This window comes from Pelodiscus sinensis, chromosome 29, assembly GCF_052426305.1.
Source record: "Pelodiscus sinensis isolate ZL-2025 chromosome 29, ASM5242630v1, whole genome shotgun sequence".
In the NCBI taxonomy this organism is placed as follows: domain Eukaryota; kingdom Metazoa; phylum Chordata; order Testudines; family Trionychidae; genus Pelodiscus; species Pelodiscus sinensis.
Genome location: NC_143080.1, coordinates 7776068 through 7796384, shown reverse-complemented (window position 1 = coordinate 7796384; position 20317 = coordinate 7776068). Strand labels below are relative to the sequence as shown.

The 20317-nt window shown below is 42.8% G+C and overlaps 1 protein-coding gene across 7 annotated transcripts in view; it reads left to right on the top strand.

Annotated features, from left to right (window-relative positions):
• BRCA1 (BRCA1 DNA repair associated) overlaps window positions 1-20317 on the top strand; it is a 78830-nt gene that overhangs the window by 20017 nt on the left and 38496 nt on the right. For 6 of the 7 annotated variants that reach the window (XM_075911346.2, XM_006125700.5, XM_075911348.2 and 3 more), the window contains 5 exons: window positions 783-831; window positions 3331-3479; window positions 5972-9397; window positions 10705-10790; window positions 13434-13608. In XM_075911346.2, coding sequence (XP_075767461.2) covers window positions 783-831; window positions 3331-3479; window positions 5972-9397; window positions 10705-10790; window positions 13434-13608 — 3885 coding nt within the window. Of the gene's footprint in view, window positions 1-782; window positions 832-3330; window positions 3480-5971; window positions 9398-10704; window positions 10791-13433; window positions 13609-19466; window positions 20167-20317 lie in introns of those variants that run through there. The other variant, XM_089773948.1, reaches the window with a different exon arrangement.

Genomic DNA, 20317 nt, shown 5'->3' with positions numbered 1-20317 from the left:
AAATTATGAAACTTGCTGCCACAAGAAAACTGTGAGGCCAAGAATTTCAGAAAATTAAAAAAGGGATTGGATAGTTATATGCATATCAAAAATGGTGATTAGTAATTAAACCTTGTGCTTCAGTTCTAATCTCTAACAGCTAGAGATCAGGATGAGAACCTAATGGTAGGGACAGATTATCACACATCTGCCTTCAGTGGGGTTTTGTCACCTTCCTCTAAAGCAGCTTGCAGTGCCCACTGTCAGAAACAAGATACTGGGCTAGATGGAGTTGAGGTCTGATTCCATGTGAGTGTCCTGAATTCTTAATTAATTTAGACTCACACCATGTGTAGGAATGAAGAATTATCTCTTCACAGGTGGAGAAAATGAGCCACAGAAGCCTGGGCAGGGATTAGAATATTAGCTAGAGCTCCCAACTTCCAGTCCCATGTTTGACATTAGTCAGTACCTTCTGTATTGGGTAACAAATTAGAAACCAAAATCAGAACTTTTCACCTGCTGACTCTGTATAAAAAGCTTCAGGATATTGTTTTGTGCTAGGGGCAACCATGCATATGCACAGAGAGATTACACCCAGCATAAAGTACTGGCATGATCAAGAGGGACTTCACATAGTATAAGACGATAGAACTTAACTGTGAAAAAGAGAGCATAGCTGCTTGTGCGAAAACACCACATTGAAATCATATCAAATCCTGGTTTGCTCTTTGAATTCCTTTTTAATCCGAGTGCTAGCAGCTGATTTGTTGTTTTTGGGTTTGTTTTTGTTTTTTTTCCAGGATCTGATTCTTCTGAAGATCTTTTTAAAAAAGCAGGTGGTCCTGTTGGGTATGTAAAAGAGCACAATACTTGGAATGTGGTTGCTGTTTTCTACTTTAGCTCATTTAACCCCTTGCTGTTGGGTTGCAGAGGGTCAGATATGCTACAGTGCTGTCAAAGGGGCCTCCAGCATTTAGCGGCACTAGGCACTTTTCAGGAATTTTTCCTAATAAATGGCAATGCTATAGTAAACATTATTCACAAAGCATGTCTTAAGATATATTTACAATTAAATCTAATTTCTACCAACATTCGGAACTCCCTTGCCAGCTAACATTAGTGTCCCAGGAGTCACATCCATAAGTCACTATGGAGAATATTTCGCTTTTCACCATTTGAACGTTCGTACCTTTTCAGATGCTACTTTTTTTTCTACAATTTCAAAAGGGAAGCTACGACTGAGCAAGTTAATCCTAGAACTGGAAAGGACCTCGAAAGGTCATAGAGTCAGTCCCTGCCCTCGTGGCAGGACCCAGTACCGTCTAGATCATCCCTGATAGATGTCTATCTAACCTGCTCTTAAATATCTCCAGAGATGGAGATTCCACAACCTCCCTGAGCAATTTATTCCAGTGTTTAACCACCATGACAGTTAGGAAGTTTTTCCTAATGTCCAACCTAAACCTCCCTTGCTGCAATTTGAGCCCATTGCTTCTTGGCCTGTCATCAAAGGCCAAGGAGAACAATTTTTCTCCCTCCTCCTTGTAACACTCTTGTAGATACTTGAAAACCGTTATCGTGTTCCCCCTCAGTCTTCTCTTTTCTAAACAAAGCAAGGCCAGTTCTTTCAGTCTTCCCTCATAGCTCATGTTTTCTAGACCTTTAATCATTTTTGTTGCTCTTCTCTGGACCTTCTCCAATTTCTGCAAATCTGTTTTGAAATGTGGTGCCCAGAACTGGACACAATACTCCAATTGAGGCCTAATCAGCGCAGAGTAGAGTGGAAGAATGATGTCTTGTGTCTTGCTCACCACACTCCTGTTAATGCGCTCCAGAATCATGTTTGCTGCCGCTGCGCTTTTTTTGCAACAGTGTCTCACGCTGACTCATGTTTAACTTGCGGTCCACTATGACCCCTAACTGCCTTTCAGCAGTATTCTTTCCTAGACAATCGGTTTCCATTCTGTATGTGTGAAACTGATTGTTCCTTCCTAAGTGGAAGGATTTGTCCTTCTTAATCATACCGAAAACAGCTATATAAACAAATGAAAGACATAGCCATTAAGTAAAAGCATAAAAAACATGCACCAAATATCCAGAACACTCTTTCTTACCTCAAAAGTCTCAGAGGGGTAGCTGTGTAGGTCTGTAACTTTAAAAACAATGAGTAGTCCTATCGCACCTTAGAGACTAACGAAAATATATGTATAGCATCATGAGCTTTTGTGGGCAAAACCCACCTCTTCAGATGAGCTCATGATATTATGCTAGGTTTTGCCCACAAAAGCTCATGATACTATACCATATATTTGTTAGTCTCTAAGGTGCCACAGGACGACTCATTCTTTTCTTACCTTCAGCCATCAATACCTATGTAAACTTTGTTTGAAATGTAATCATGCAAATGTCATGAGATAGGCCTTTTGCTCCAGTATTCATTCACTAAAGCCTGAATCCTTATCTACAAAAGCAGCGTAAAACATCAAAACAAATGAAGTCAGATCCTTTATTAAGATCTGCTAATGCAGACTCAGCATTGCTTACTTTTCTGCTCTGGATCTGCCTACTTCCAAACTACATTTTAGCCCAAGCTTTCTAACATCTCCAGTCAGATTGCCACATATTAACAAACTCATCATAGCCAAAATCAAGCTCTGGTATCAGGAGGGAAAGATATTTTGGTTTAGAACTGGTATCAGGAGGGTCCTACATTATTCTTTCACCTCCTCCCCACCCCCACATCATATATTTCCTGTCATATTTCAGAGCTTGTATTTATATGTCACCAATCAGCTGATAATTAATACCAACTCCTCACTCCAGCCTCAACAAGAAAAGGACAGATGTACTTGGACTAAGCTCCCTCTGCTTGTTAATTATCCCTTGTTTTAATATTTTTTCTTCAATATCTATAAACTATTTGAAATATATAATATATATATGTGTTTGTCCTGGTGGTACCCGTCCACATACAACCTCAATAATAGTGTTCCACATAAGAAAATCCAATCCGCCCAAGGATAGAAAATGTTAGCGGGAACACTGCTGATAAATATATCCGAGGGGTAGCCATGTTAGTCTGAATCTGCAAGAACAATGAGAAGTCCTGTGGCACCTTATGGACTAACAGATTTATTGGAGCATATGCTTTTGTGGGCAAAGACCCACGTATTGGAGCATATGCTTTTGTGGGCAAAGACCCACGTGCATCTGACGAAGTGCCACAGGACTGCTGATAAATAATCTTTACACTTGCTATTGGGTATAATATATTATTTTCTGATTATTTCAAAACAGTATTGCATTTGTGACTACATGGATTTTTTTTTCCACAATACTTCCCAACAGAATGGGGGAGAGAGAATCATTTCAGACTCCACCACAAAAAGGAGAGTGTGAAGAAGATCAAAAATATGCTGAGAAGGAACATGACAAGCCTCAGGTTGCATGGACTTTCAAGTCAGGTGCAGGAGAAATACTCTCATCCGATATCTTAGGTATGAGTGATAATTTGCCTCCAAATAGTACTTACAGACAGGAAGGAAGTTTGAAATCACAGTATTAATTTTGGCTTCCTATAAATTAAAACTTTAATTTTCATGATTAGGGAATGTGCACTCTCACCCTGTAATTAATTATTTTTTGTTGATGACTTCGATTAGCATGTATTTAGTTATGAGACTAGCTGTTTACAGATTAGACACACTAAAACGTTAGGCATAGATGTGGATTTTCACAGCTCATTTTTGCAGATATTGATGTGCATAGAAGTTTTGTTTCTAGAACCCTGCAAAAATGGCAGGTTATCTGCTTTATATCCACGGGTATCCACAGCTGTGGATGCCAATGGGGATATCCGCGGCTCATTTTTGTGGATGCAAATACAAATTTTATATCTGCACAGGGCTATAGATATTTAACCTGTGAGAATGGCAACAGAAAATAAACTTGTTTCAAGTTTAAAACAAATTCTTTTCTTCCTTGGTTCTTATATCACCTTCATCATGGTGGTGTCCATGTGCATTAAGCATCACAGCGAACATATGTCACACATGGTTCAGTGTTTCTCCCATCCTCTCTACATAGGGAGAATTGTGTGTTCAGTGGACTATATTAGTAAGGTTTTGTTTGTTTCTAAATTAAAGAAGGCAGATTGAAAAAGAGTAGAAAATGGCGAGGTTTGTAATGGTCCTTAGTTCCTGCGAGAATTAGTTTCAGAGAAGCTATGCAAACTTTACCCAAATAGGAAAAGTTCCATTTTGCTAGGGCAGTAGAGTAGTTGACCACAGTCCTCATCCTGAAGTTTTAATAAGCTTTTAGATATCCTGAGCTCAAACCATAGAGCACCTTGAAGATAAGGACCTTGAACTTGATTCAATCCAGAGAAATTTCAGGAGCTTCTGGGGTTAATGAATTATTTTTGCCATTTGCAAAAAAAAACCCCAAAAACCCCTATTCACAAGCAGCTCTACCTTTCTTTTGCCAGTAAACTTTCTGTGAGTTTTCAGGTATTCAAACAAAGTCTGTATTTGTAACTGACTCATACTTTTTTTTGTCATAATTGCATTTCTAAAAATGTTTTGAAGCATTGGCAATTGAAAGACTTATTGTAGTGTAAATGGGATAACATTGTATACAATAGACCTTAAAACTTGATAACGTGCCCACCTAAAAAAACTGAAAAATGAATGACTTGGTATTAATTAATTTAATTTGAAGATAAGGAAAGAGGATGGTGTAGCAGGAGTAATAAAACCCTGAAATGAAATATCCTGGAAAAATGAGAGATGAGCCAGGTCTGGAATAACTAAACAGAAGATATCTAATGATTCTAGTAGTTGTACCTCATGCAGGTTTTTCTAAAGCTATAACCACTTTATTAATAAAATTTCTGTGTGTTTGCAAACAAAATACTATCTGTTAAGCACTTCATTATTCTTGTGTTTGCAAACCGTGCAGTGCTTAACAACTTGTATATCTTATGTCAGGGGTGTCCAAACTTTTTTCAAAGAGGGCCAGATTTGAAGAAGTGAACATGCATGAGGGCCGACCATTTTGCCTGACATTCTTTGAACCATTAAAATTAAATGCAAATTAACTATTTTATGCAAAGTTTATTGCAAACGGCATACTTTTCATTTCGTCACATGGATGACAAATCTAAACAGGTGTTAAATCATTCTGCCTTTCATATCTGAAGGCCAGATGAAAAAAAAATCCAGGAAGCTGAAATATATGTCAGGAACATTGTAAAGTATATTACATATTATCAACTTTTAAGTTCAAAAAATATGAACAGGAACATAACACCAACTATACATGTTGTGTCCAAATATATTTATAACTGATTTAGACCAACTGACATTAACTGAGATTTTACAATGTATTCATCTCAATTGGAAAAAAAAACTTGCCTACACTAATGTGAAGGGTGAAACTGAGATCTGGACTGCAGCACAGGAGAGCGCAGGGCACGCTGGCCTCACGGCGGCACGGGGGCAGGGCGAACCCGCAGCCAAGCGGGGGAGCGTGGCTGCGGACGTGCCCTACATGGCAGGCTTTAGGACCGCAGCGGCCGCCATGGACGGCGGCGGCACGGCCGGAAGCGGCGCGCTGCGCGCGCCAGTTCAAAGGAGCACCGGGGAGCCAGGAGAGGGGGAGGAAGCGGGGGCTGTCCCCGCACTCTCAGCCCCAAAGCGGAGGGCCCGCGGGGTTGGAGAGCGCAGGGCACGCTGGCCTCACGGCGGCCCGAGGGCAGGGCGAACCCACAGCTAAGCGGGGGAGCGGGGCTGCGGACGTGCCCTACAGGGCAGGGTCTAGGACCGCGGCGGCGGCGGCAGCGTGGCCCGAAGCGGCGCGCTGCGCTGCGCGCGCCAGTTGAAACGAGCACCGGGGAGCCGGGAGAAGCGGGGGCCGTATTAAATCCGACCACGGGCCGCAATTGGCTCGCGGGCCGGACTTTGGACATGCCTGTCTTATGTATTTTCAGATGAATGCGGTTTCTCAGAGGAAGACAGCAAAGGCACTTGGAACAGTATTGAAGACTTTGAGGCTGCTCATGTGAATGTGGCTGAGGATCATTTAAAGGCTTCAAACTCAGAGGCAAAGCAGTGTGACAGAACAGCTAATGCTAACTCTTTACTGAAAGAGGACACGAGTTTATTCCACAGTGCCGAAGAAACGGATGCTGGGAAAACTGAATTTAGTCGTAGAAATGAAGAGTCTGGCTTAGCACTCAGCTCAGAAAACCATTTAGGTAAAAGCAAGGAAACCAGTAATGATGTCCAGCATATAGGAGCTGTAGAAACATGTCAAGCTGATAGTAATTCCTTGCATGAAAGGGAACCTGCTTTAAAGAATCTATTGCAGCCCAAGACTCCTCATGACAGTCCTTTGAATCATGTTTCTGGGAAAAGACTGAAGAGAAGCATTCAAAAAGTCAATGAGTGGTTTTCTAAAAGCAATGAGATTCTCTCTTCCAGTTCCTCCCAGGATGCTCCAGCTGGGGCAGCTGACGCAGAAGAAGATTCATCTGTATCCGATAGAGAGTCCTGTATTTCAGAAAAGACTGACGCGAGGGTAAACTGCATGGAAGTTGTGGTGGGATGTGAAAATGATAGAAGCTTGTCAAAATCAGCTGTACATAGCATTGAAGATAAAATATTTGGGAAAACCTATAAAAGAGAGAGGAAATCAACCCCTCCTGTCTACGCGAGACAGATGCTACAAAGTCCAAAAGTGGAAGATGTTACTGCTGATGTGAAACCATCAAGTAATTCCAGAACAAATAAATTAAAACGGAAAAGAAAGACTGCGTCTGATCTGCAACCTGAGGACTTTGTCAAGAAAAGAGAAGAAAAGGCTCTAAACGAGCACTCTGAAGATGTTAATCAGTGCTTTGTTGTTAGAAATGCTGGAGGGAAGAAAGATGGTGAAGTTTCCACTGTTAACAGGAGTCCAGTGGGTGGGAAAAATGAGGACAATATTTCAGCAGAACTTCCCCTCAGAGAAGGGGAATCCATATTGAAAAATAACACTGAGAAAGTAACTTGCAACAGCACAGATGGAGAGCCAGCACAGAATATCTGTAACCAAAAGAGTACTAAAAAAATGAGAAGTTCGCTGACGAAACAAAGCAGGCATTCTGCTAGGCCCATGTGTGCACTGCAGCTGGTAGCTGAGAGAAACTTAGATTGCCCTGATCAGGCTGAGCTGCAGATTGATAGTTACCCAAGCAGTGAAGAGCCAAGGAAAATTGCTTCAGAACAGAAACAAGTCCGACGCAGCAGGAGGCTTCAGTTACAGACTGAGAAAACTGTAAACGACACCAAGAGAAGAGGTGAGCCAAATGAGAGCGCAAGAAAGCATGTCCGTGAAAACAAAGATTCCTCCCCCGGGTTACAGAGGAATGTGTTGGTCCATGCCACTGAATGCAAAGATCCTATTGAGCAGCAGTTTGTATTGAACCATAGCATACCTCTGTCGGGCACGGGTCTGAAGGCCAGTGACTTGGAAACAGACAAAACACACCCTAATCTTGACGACAGTTCTACTGATATCCAGACTGGAAAAGGCCTCTTATGTGCTGAATTATCAGGGGAGAATTTAAATGCTTGTTCTGTTGTGCTGGCTACAGATTTGCAAGTTAGTGAGACTCCAGGCAGCCATTCACTCCTGCAGCCTCCTTCCACAAATGTGGACCATGCTGCCTGCCCAGCGCAGAATGTGTCTGAGAATAATCAGCCTGCAGCAAGTGAGTCTGAGGAGAGACCATTGTATGCTTGTTCACCAAAAGCCAATCAATGTTGCATGGAAAGTGGCTTGGAAAGGTTCAGGAACCAGAAGTCACATGACACTAAAAGCATTTTGGAATTGAACACAGAAACTGAAGACAGTGAGCTAGATACGCAGTATCTCCGAAACATGTTCAGACAGTCAAAAAGACTGTCATTTACCCTCCATCCAGGGAAGGAATCAGTGACAGAAAGCACTGCTTCTGAAACTCTAAGCAAATCAGGTGCGAACTGTGTAGAATATAGGCATAACACTAGACACTCAAAAAATGAGCCTCCGTATTTTACAAAAACAGTGGGCCTGGATGAGATTTGTGAGAGAGAGAAACCTAAAATATGTGAATCTGCTAGAAGTATTTCTGGGCATAGTCCAGGAACTCACTTTTCCAGTGACACCAAATGTGGACATGGTATTAACGATGGCAAGAATATTTCACAAATTCCTGAGCAAGTACAGTTATTCTCACCGCCAAGAGCAGCCACTGCCAAGATTAAGAATAGGAGCAGACTGAAAAAACGGAGACAGCCAAAGGAAAAGCGAGTTTCACCTGAAATTTTGATGGAAAGTCAAATAAGCCATAACCTTAGCAAAAGTGATGAAAACATAGGTGCCCAGAGTAATATAGAAGAGCAAATTATCCAAAGAACTAATATAAGAACAATTAATGAAGCAGCCTCCGGTTCAGGAAGCAATCAAAGAATAGAAGCTGAAAACAAAGGGCCAGTATTAAATTTACAGCGGGTATCTCCTGTAGTTTGTCGTCAAAGCCCTGCTGAATTGAGCAGCAGAGTAATTGAAAAGAACTCTTGTGAAGAGGAATGCAAACAAGTAAAGAGTGATAAAGACCAAGTATCCCAAAATGCCAGCGTTGGTGTGCTGGAGTGCTTAATTTCAGAGGAGGCTCTAGAACAACCCGCTGAAGATACTAGTGGTTTTCCATTGCTGTCTGAGACCCCTGATGGCTTATTGTGCTCTGCAGGTGACATTAAAGAGAACACCAGCATTTGTGAAATTGACAGGAAAGAAATTTCTGCCGTATTTGTTAAAACAGGTGAGAATTCCTTGTTAAGAGATCTGGACAGTGGCAGCAGTAGTTCTAAGTCAAGGTCACAAAACTTTGTTCAGGAACCCAGAAGACTGGCGCGGAAATTGCAGTCTTCTGAGGAGGAGTCTAGTGAAGATGAAGAACTACCATGCTTCCAGGCACTAATATTTCACAAATCAGCAAGCACACCATCACAGCTTACAAAACAGAACAAGTCTAGGGAAGTGTCTTCAGCAACCTCTCCAGAGGAGATTCTAGCGTTGCCGAACAGTAGCAGTGGCAATAATAAAGCTGAACAGAAAACGCCTGGAGTCCTCTTAAGAGATGCGTGTCTTCCTCCAAGCCCAGAATCGGAATGCTCAGTTGACTTATTTTCTTCCCAGTCCAATATGTCAGAAGATTCAGCCAACAGACCACAAGAATTGAATCCGGTAATCCTAGCACCTTGTTTCAAAGAAATGGGAAGCTACAATGGAAACAAAGAAGCTAGTCCAAATGGTAATGAAGAGCTGGCAGGAAGAAAAACTGATTTGGAAGATGAACACCAAGGAAACCAGAATGTGGAACCAAATTTAGGTACAAAGTAGTGATGTTAAACAGCTGTTAATGTAACCGTTAAAAATTCTTAGCAGTTATACACGGCAGGCTTTACAGTATGAAGCTTATACTGCAGAGTCTGCAGTGTGTAGCTTCTACTGCAGGGCCTGTGGCACAGCCAGCTCCCCAGAAGCAGGGCTGGCAGCCAGTGTGCACCGGGAGCCAGGTCCCGGCTGCTGGCCTCGTTCCTGGGAAGCTGGCTGCACTGTGGGTTCTTCAGTATAAGCTTTAAAGTTTATACTGCAGAGTCCGCAGCATGGGACGACAGCCAGCTTCCTGGGAGCAGGGCAGGCAGCCAGAGCCAGTGTGCACCAAGAGTTAGCTTAGTAGCACACCAGCTGCTGGCCCCACTTCCTGGAAGCTGGTTGCTGCCCCGCACGGCAAACTGATATAGAGCCAGCAGCACGGCGTGGTAGCCAGCTCCCCAAGAGCAGGGCCAGGAATTGGCATTAGATTTATTATTTGTATTATGGAGCGCTCAGAAGTCCCATTGTGCCAGGTGCTGTACAAGCACAGAACAAAAAATGGTCCCTGCCCCCAAAAGCTTACAGTCTCAGTAATGTGTTATCAAATCAGGAGTATAAATACCTGGTTTACTTTTCTGCATTTTTGTTTGTGTCTTTAAAGTTAAATTCTCATAGTAATCTTTAGAGCTGAGAGGAAATGAATAAACTGGAGCCTGGAAAGAATTTGCCCCCAATCCGTGTTGACTAAAGGGCTGAATTTCATATGAGAATGTGATACTTAGATCTGCTAACAAAACTTCACTCTTAGCTCTAAGGTGGCTTTCCCAGAAAAAATATTCACTGAAATGGAAGTTGATGTTGTTTGATCTTCAGCTCTACCTAACTTACTACTATAAGAGAAGTTTTAAATTCGCAGCATCATTGCATATCTTTTTCCCACCTAAAGAGACCTACATAAGTTACTTTTAGGACACAGACTTAAGAGTTTTTGAAAATGCTACCTTAAAGTCCATTGATATTAAATGAGACTCAAATGGGCATAACTAGATTCCTAAGTACTGCAGTAATACAAACGAATATTATTTTTCAGAAGTGCCCAAGTGATTTAAGAGCACCGAGGACTTGTGCTCTTGTTACTTTTGCCTTTGGCGATCACCCCTTAGGAATCCGTGTGCCTAAGTTACTTCTGAACGTGGGCTGTTTGCTCCTAAGTCATTTAGATGCTTTTGAAAACATCACCCTTAATCTCTTCAGTGTGAACATACAGGGATGGGCCACATGGGTGAGTGTGAGATGTTGTTAGTACTTCTGTTTTTCAAGGTGAAGCATCTGGATATGACAGTGAAGCGAGTCACCTAGGAGATTCTTCTGGACTGTCCTCCCAGAGCGAGATCCTTACCACACAGGTATGCAAGCTCATGCACTGAGTATACTGTGCTTTCCAGATACGCCTGAGTAGTATAAAATCTCGGATACTCCTGTGAAGATGATGGCGCCACCATCACTGGAAAGCCATAGATCTACGGGAAGGGGTGCGCTTAGGTTCACATTTTAAACTATCTAGAATTGCTGAGCTGTTTTAATACTGATCGTTATCAGATTTTTGCATTAGCAACACATTTTACTACTGGCTGTTCACTATAAAGCATTAAGATTTTGATGCTTAATTTTGGGTGCTGCCTGTAACTTCCTTTCTGTACTTGATTAGTGATGGAAACTTGTGCTTCCTACACCAAAGGTTTGCATTGGTAGGAATTGCTATCGGATTTATGGTAAAGACTTAATTGCAACTCTACTGTTGTCTGATTCCCGCTGTCTGTGGGGGAAGAGGAGCAGGATTGCTAAGGCAATTAATTAGAAGCACAAAGTCTTTGCCTTCTCAGTCACTGATTCCAGCGCATGTTGAAAGTGTGACCTGGGTCATACATATTGGCTGATTGACCTCAGTCCAGTTTCTAGGGGACAAGTCTCCCCACAGAATTCCCCTTGGCCTTTTGACACACCCTATTGGATGTCTCAGCAGAGAATCCAAAGAAGAATAAACTCCACCTTCCTATTGTGTGGCTAGCTCTTTCATGCTCAAAAAGTGTGCCCCACCATTTCAAGTCATGGTTTTGTAATGGTGTAGCCGAGGCACCCAACAGACTTTGCCAGGTCCTGGGCAAGGTGGGAGGGCATCTCCAGGCCTCCAGAAGTGGCATGGTCCCAGATGGAAGGTGTATGCTGGTGGTAGCCTCCCCCAGCCAGCCCTTCTGCTCCTCCCGGTGCGTGTCACCCAGGACACTCTGGCCACTGCTGCTGTGGTAGCAGCAGCAGCATCTGTGAATCCCAGGCCTCTTTAAATCACTGGGCCCCAGGGCAATTGCCCCCTCCTGTCCTTCCCCCCACATCAGTGGCCCTAGGTGTAGCACAACTATGCTATAGTGTTACAGTGGTGTAGCTTCACTGGTAACTTAATCCTGATCTATATTACACTGTTAGATTGACACAAGCAGTTTACATTAACCTAAATCTGTGTATACACTAAAAATTTGCTCCCACAACATATCTACCCCCTACACCGACTTAACTCCACCGCCAGAGAGGCGTAAATTAGATGTAGTTAGACCAACTACCATTTCAGTGTAGGCTTTGCTTACGTCAGCTGTTACTTTCGGAAGTTGTCCACCAGGTGAGGTTTTGCACTGCTGACACAAGGAGCCAAGTGTAGAGACGCGCAACCAATGTCATTGCTGTAGTGGCTGTTTGCCGAAATAAGCTAGATCAACTTAATTTTGTAATATAGACATACCCTGAAAAGCCAAATGTAGACCAGACCTAAGAGCTTTGGGCTGGACTTACCGATAGAAGACTTGTTCTTGTTTTCATTTCTACGTGGTCAGTGATACAGTAGCTAGAAAGTTCCACATGGTGGCAGTGGTGGAACTGGCAAAGTAATATCCACTGTTATAGAAACTACCTCTGTCAAGCTTGGAAAACCATTTGTTTATAAAAGCATCCTCTGAAGCCATGTATTCTGTGCAATGTGAAAAGGTAAATAGCATGTTTTTAGTAGAGGGCATAGCCGTTTTCAAGGATCAGAGACTGCATTAAGAAGGGCAGAGATGAAATTTTTTCCTATTTGAAAACAGCTGTTGGAATCCTGAATTATAGTGGAGAGTGAACATAAACTTATACAGAGTGAACATACATTTATACAGAGCCTCTTTGTTACTACCACTTTCTAAATAATGTGGCCTGTTAACTCTTTGTGTACTAGGCTCAGTATGCCTGGAATTCATGTAATAGGAAATGCTGAATAAATAAATACATTTTGGACCAATTCAAAAGGCATGCAAGGGCCACTTTGATAGACGTGTTGTCTTAGGGTATTCAACAGGTTAAGATGACTGGAAGGAAAAAGTAGTAATTTATCATTGAAATTGTGTAAATCATGCTGTAGGAGCCAACTCCTGTATTCGCTTCTCACAGTGAGGCTTGGATAGCTTGGAGCAGTGTTTCTCAACCAGTGGTACGAGTACCCTTGGGGTACTCGAGAGGTCTGGGGGTATCTCAACACAACTGAAATTTGGAGAAAACTGAATTTTTAAGTTTTACAGTGCTTTGTTATTTTTGTACTTTTTGCATCCAAAAATGTAATTGCCCACCCAACTACGATTAAGTTGTTGAAACACATGTGTTACAATGATAGAAAAATTGGTGTGTCTGAAAACTATCAGTGCTGGGGGTACTTATAATTTTTTTTAAAGGGGTACTTTATTTTTAAAAAAAAAGGCTGAGAGACTCCACGCCAGTGTCTATTTCAAAATGTTTTACACTTGCAAAGTGAATGTATTTTTTTTCTTTCTGTCATGATGGGGGGTGGCTTGTTTTTACAATAAAAACTCTCAGTAATTTCCCAAGCACCCCATATGTAAATTAATTAGATTCAATATGTGGAGTCAGAATAGTTCTGCTGTAGTTCCGTTCACAAGTATTTGTTGCAAAAATTAATTTTTACTGTTTAACAATTAAGCTGACTAACACAATTTAGTTTTTTTCTATTGCAGCAACAGGATGCCATGCAAAACAACTTAAAAAAACTTCAACAGGAAATGGCTGTGCTTGAGGCTGTGCTGGAAGAGCATGGTAGCCAGGGTTTTGAATTCCCACCCTCATCCAGTGAACGGCCTCCTTCCAGAGTAGAAGTAACACTCACAGTGGGACAGATGAGGCCAGCTAGAGGTAACAGAACAACAGTGAAAATTATTTAACTTTTATTCCAAACAACTCACTGAGAATCTAATGATGTTTTTTTCCTCCAAGAGGTGAGGGGTTAGGTTAAACTGACTTAATCTGGGTATAGTTTTGCTTCAGTTAGGTTATTCAGTGAAATGCACAGAATATAGTAATGGCATTTTTGTATTTATATGATTTAAATGGTAAAATGTATAAGCTACAAAAGTCATATTTCTTCAGAAAGAAGATAAGTAGGCCTCATGTTTAGCAAAACTGATCCATGCTGCTTATTTTGTGGGCATTCGTTCCAGTCTGACTCTTTGGTGCCCTGGATGGAAGGGGGCTGTGAGAGCTGCTACATCCCCAAGGGGCTCCACCTTCTGTCACTGAAGTAATAATTGTCCTTTGGCAAAACCTAATAGAGTTGATTTCGGTATCTTTTGGCTGCAGGAGATGATGCAGGACAGGGCCATATTGCTGACCAACAGAAAGGGAGGAAGAGGATGTTTTCTAATGGAGTGTAAATTCTCTGGACAGGATGTAAGCGGAGTTCCTGGTTGGGGGCTGCCAAGATGAGCACAGACTCTGAGAAGTATTTAAATTAGCACAGGAAACTTACTGTAGGAATAATATGCCGAGGATTGGGTGAGGCTCGTCGCATGTGTGTGCACTAAGGAAAGGGCTTTATTTAGGCCTTCGAATATGACATTTCAAAGGCTGTGTCCACTGGAAAGTTTCGGCGACCAAAGTGTTGTCAACATGCACAAGCCATCGGACCTGTTTTTCTGCCACCCATTGTTGATATTTCATGACCACACTGTTAGCACCCTGTCGCCAGAAAGAGCAAAGCAATGTGGGGATGCATCCCACAGTGCCTGGCGTCCCTTTCAGTTGCTAAGTACTGTGGGAACACGCAATGTAGTGCTATGCATTTTGGGAATGGGAAAAACATCCCATCAGCCACCTGGGCTTCTGGCTTACAGTCACACCATTTAAATGATAGCCCTTACTGCAAACTCCAGCATCTCTTGTGGGAAATCACGGATCCCTCAGTTCTCTCCCATGTTGTGTTCAATGTGCTTAAGACATTGCACATTGCTGCAGAGCTCCTCCTACAGTTAATAGCAGAGGACGAAGCATGCGAGTGACAGGGACAGCACCAAATTCGCATTGTACTGGGCTGGTGTTGCATCTACACTGCACCATTATTTTGAGGTAACAAGTGTTATTTTGAAATAACAATACAAGCATCTACACAGCCATTCGTTATTTCAAAATAACGGACGGCTTATTCCGAAATCTGTGAACCTCATTCTATGAGGAATAACGCCTATTCTGAAATAGCTATTTCGAAATAAGGCATGTGTAGGCACTCCGCTGCTGCTATTTCAAAATAGAATGGCCCTGATGTGGGTCTAAGTTATTCCTCCCCAGTGCCTCCTGGGGCTCTAAATCAAGATAACACGTCTACATTAGGGAAGTCTGCCTCGGACTCATTTTGAAGCTTCCCTGCAGCGTAGATATGCTATTTCAAAATAAGCATGCAATGTAGACGTACCCTCACAGATCAGCTGTGCACAGTAGAGAGGCGCTTTAGGAAACCAGCACTGAGTGGTGGGATTGCATTGTCCTGCAGGTGTGGGGTGAAGATCAGTGGGTTCAGAACTTTCAGATGCGTAAATCAGCCTTCCAGGAGCTGTGTGCTGAGCTGGCCCCTGTACCGCAGCGCAAGGACCCCTGAATGAGAGCTGCTTTCTTGGTAGAGAAGCATGTGGTCATTGCTTTGTGGAAGCTGGCAACTCCCGATTGCTACTGTCCAGTTGCAAATCAGTTTGCAGTGGGGAATTCTACCATCAGGGCAGCAGGGTAATACATCACATTTTGGTGCCTAGGACTGTGACTCTGGGAAATGTGGATGCCAGTGGCTGGCTTTGCTGATAATGCGCTTTCCAAACTGTGGTGGGGCAATCGATGGCGTACACAGTCCCATTGGAGCGCCACCCCACCTTTCCCCAGAGTACATCAGTTGGAAGGGGCACTTCTCCATGGTACTTCAGGTGCTTGTGGATCACCACGGGCATTTCACAGACATAAATGCGGGGTGGTCTGGAAAGGTGCATGATGATGCACACGTCCAGGGCCAGTCCTAACCAATTGTTGGCCCTGGGCGACTGTCCGGTTTGCCCGTAGGGTTACCAGATGGTTAAAAAAAATACTGGACAAAAATGTGACAAGCAAAAAAAAAAAAAAAACCCGTGGAAAATTTGTCGAGCCAAAAAAAAAAAAAAGTCAGGGAGTAATTTGGGGGGTGGATTCAGGAGGTCGGGCTGAAATGCGGTCGTGGCCCACCCATAAGACTGGCTCTGTCAGCGGCCCCTTGAAAATGGCAGCCCTGGATGCCCACCCAGCTCGCCCACTCCTAAGACCGGCTCTGCATACATCTTCAGGAACAGAGGCCTGTTCAGTGAGGTATGTGCTGGAACTTTCTTTCCAGACCAGAAAATTACAGTGGGAGATGTGGAAATACACAGGGCTCGACAAATCCACTTATCTACTCACCCGTGGCGAGCAGATTTCAGCCGGTTGCCCCGTTCACCAGCAGTTCGCGCATGCGCAGTGCAGGTCTCGCACAAGCACAGTGTGGGGCTGGCGAGTGGTTTTCACCATGGTTTGTCGAGCCCTTGAAATGTCCATAGTGATCCTAAGGGGTGCAGCTTACCTTTTACAGCCCTGGCTCACAAAGCCTTTCTTGGGGCTCTTGGACAGCAGTAAGGAGGGATTCAACACTAGGCTAAGTTAATGCCGCATGGTTGTTGAATGTGCCTTTGGCAGATTGAAAGCAAGATGGAGATGTCTCTCTGGCAGGCTGGACCTTTTCGAGGATCATATCCCCTAGGTGGTGGTTGCATGCTGGTGCTTACATAATTTGTGTGAGTAAAGGTGAAGCTTTGGCTGTGGGTAGAAGGAGACCTAGCACCTGGACGCACAGTTTGAACAGCCAGACGCTCGTGCTGTCAGAGGAGCCCAGAGAGTGGCCATCAGTATCCGGGAGGCTCTGAGAAACCACTTTGACAATGAGGGATGCTGACATTTCTGAGAGTTGGGGTTGCCTCTCTGCCTCATTCGACTGCTCCTCCTGAGCAAGGCATTACTGTGAAACCCAAGAGATATTTCAGGCTTCCAAAAGGGTCAGAGCGATTGGTGCTGGAATTTACATTGTTAGGTTTCTGCTTGTGATTTAGGGGTCCTTCTTTCACAGTGCAAGGGACTCCATCATCTAGGACTCACATTTCTGATACTTGTTCTTCTTATTTTTATAACCAGTTCCACCTTAAATACTACAATGAAAGAGAAAATATTTCTGTTTGCACTGTGTGTTGGGACAGAACTCTGAGCAAAGTCAGTCCATGGACAGTTTCATCTCCTAGTTTCATACTCAAGGGTGAAGTCACTGTTCAAACATATGGTTCTGCGTGCCTGTGGGCAGTGTGCTTGCCTCCAACAGGGTGGACATATTACTCTTCCCTGGGTACCGTGATCTGTGGAACTGGAGTCAGATGATGCACGCTTTGTGGAAGGGCTGCTATTGAGGGTACAACAAGGAAATGGGAGCCTCCCAGAGTCATGCTTTGTCTACTGTCTTTTGGCGACAAAACAGTCAGAGCATTTACACTACAATGGGACTTTCGGGGAAAGCACCCAGTTTTGGCAACAAAAAACTTCCACCCCTGCAAAGAGACTTTTGTCTTTTCTCCTCCCTTTATTGTCAACAAAGAGCCAGCATGGACCCAGCTGTTTGTTTTGGCAAGAGAACTGGCTTCCAACAGTATCTCACAATGCCTGCCCTAATGGCTCTGCTTAATGTTTTGTGATCTCTGTTGCCCTGCAGGCATGTGCCCTTCCCCTTTCAAAGCCCTGGGAAGTAGCTGACAGCCGAGTAAGCTGCTCCGTTTGGGGAACAAACAAAAAACAAATCTTTGGAGTGTTCCTGTTGTGCTGCTGGAGAGAGAGTTCCTGTTGTGCTGTGTTGCTTTGACATTCCTCAACTGGAGAGCTCACAGAGCCTACGAGGAATCCCAAGAAGCACAGGGATCAGCTCTGCCTTCCCACAACACTGCCCTGGGGGATGCTTACCCACAATGCTTTGCTCCAATCTGTTGACAGGGGAGCTAGCAATGTGGCCATGAAATGTTGACAGTGGGAGGCAGAAAAACAGGCTTGACCGCTTTTCACTTTTGGAGACTATTGCACGTCAACAGCACTTTTTGTCGATAAACCTACCCAACGTAGACTTGACTTAGGCTGCAAGCAACTCTAAGCTGTGGCCAGAGTGAGCCACTGGGTTTAATAAAATTCCTTTTGTTCAACGTAACCTGCATTCAGGTTCACTCATTGTGAATGAAATATCCTGGAGTTTTCCACAAAGCATACGGGAGACTGCAGGGGCTAAGATAAAGCCAAAGAGAGTTCAAAGACCAAGAGGAAGTTGGGTCAGGCAAACATCCCAGGGCTCAGGCAGGGGAGCAGGCCACACAAATGTCGGAGAGCAGTACAGTCTGCATAAAATTTAAAAAGATACAAATCACAAGGGAAAAGGCTATATCGCTTAAAGGTTCCCTTTTGGAAACATGAGGTTGACAAATGACAAGAAATGGCTTGTCACATGGTGCTGTGGTTCAGGCGATTGGGATGCACACTAAAGGACTGTGCTGAAGCTGCCTCCTCTGGCTGGTGCAAACAAGGTGATGAGTTCACGTTAACCTTGTTCCATTTGAAATGACGATGATCGTGATGGAAAATGAAAATTCCAACTGCAAGTGTGCCAGGAACATAATGGCTTTTTAATTACTGTTCATAATCTTTCCCTTTTTCCATTTGAACAGTATATTCAGCTGCTGTGAGCAGTCCTCTTATGTTTTGAGTTAAAGTTCTTTATCGAGTAATATTCTGTACTTTAGGAATATAACTGATGTGATTAAACACCTCCTGTGTGTTTTAACTGAACAGAGTGTTGACACTGGTGGGTCTAATTCAATATGAGAAATATATTATTCCTGATGGAGCTAACTTTTGAAGGAGTGTTTGTGTGACATTTCCAAATCCAATAAGCCAAATTCATAAGATAACTATAAATACTGTGTTTGAGGATTAAGTCAGGAAATCAATTATTAGTTTCCTTCAGGCTAGAAAGTGACTTAAAACAGTTTAATTAATACAAACCTTGTTTACATTGTCATGCTAGAATATGGATTTCAGGCTCTCAGAAGCTTAAAACTGATTACAGTTATTGATGTTCGTTAAAAGTTACAAGCATCTCCCAGCTCTTAAGTATTCACCTTTCTAAAACATTTACTGGTGAGCAGATATATGTTAATGTATTTTTGAGGCTTTATAAATAGAAAGTGTATAAAATAGCAGAATTTTGCTTTGGGTTTATTTAATGTTTCTACTTTTCCTTATTATTTGATAATTAGTTCTATCTAATGCATCAGCTGACATCTTGTTTTTGTAAATGCGTGAATATATGTTGCTCACCAGCAACTACACACCGCACCATAATAACTCTAACTCAGGAACCAATCCATGCAACAAACCTCGGTGCCAACTCTGCCCACATATATACACCAGCAACACCATCACAGGACCTAACCAGATCAGCCATACTGTCACTGGTTCATTCTCCTGCACATCTACTAACGTAATATATGCCATCATGTGCCAACAATGCCCCACTGCTATATACATCGGCCAAACTGGACAGTCCCTACGTAAAAGAATCAATGGACACAAATCAGATATTAGGAATGGCAACATACAAAAACCTGTGTCTCCAGGAAGACTGAAGTGTTCCCCTACAATTGCAGATCTAAAGGTAGCCATCCTGCAGCAGCAAAACTTCAGGACCAGACTTCAAAGAGAAACTGCTGAGCTGCAGTTCATCTTCAAGTTTGACACAATCAACTCTGGATTAAACAAAGACTGTGAATGGCTTGCTAACTACAAAAGCAGCTTCTGCTCTCTTGGAATTCACACCTCCAGATCAGCTGCTAGAAGTGGGCCTCATCCTCCTTGATTGGATCCACCTCGTCATCTCCAGCCTGATCCTGGCCTGCATATTTATACCTGCCTCTGGAAATTTCCACTACCTGCATCTGACGAAGTGGGTCTTTGCCCACGAAAGCTTATGCTCCTACGCTTCAGTTAGTCTATAAAGGTGCCACAGGACTCCTCGCCGCTTTTATATGAAGCTTCCTATGTTAGTATTTTTTCCACATTTTGATTTGGGGACTTTGGGATTTTACAGTTTGTAAGTTGTAACTATTATTCTTTCACAAAGATCAGAAATTAGTATGGCTCCTTTTTCATGTCTATAAATTATAATTATATTATAATTTTGCAGAATGCTGAAAATTGCATAAAAATTAATCTCATTTCACCGTTATTGACAGCAAAATGTGCCACTGGTACTGTAGTTTGCTCAAACCATACATCATTCTTATGTAACCATATGTCCTTAGTCTATAAAATTATTATTTTTCAATCATTCTGTTAGTGGCAACAGTTGCATATATCTGTTGCTGTACTCAATATTTTCTGTTTTCTAGAATATTTTCCTTTTTAAAACAAATCTGATTTGTCTCAAGGTTACTGGTTTAAAGAAATAATTCTTACCCTAAGAACAGAGTTGAAAACACTAGTGTGGTCTTTTCTCTTG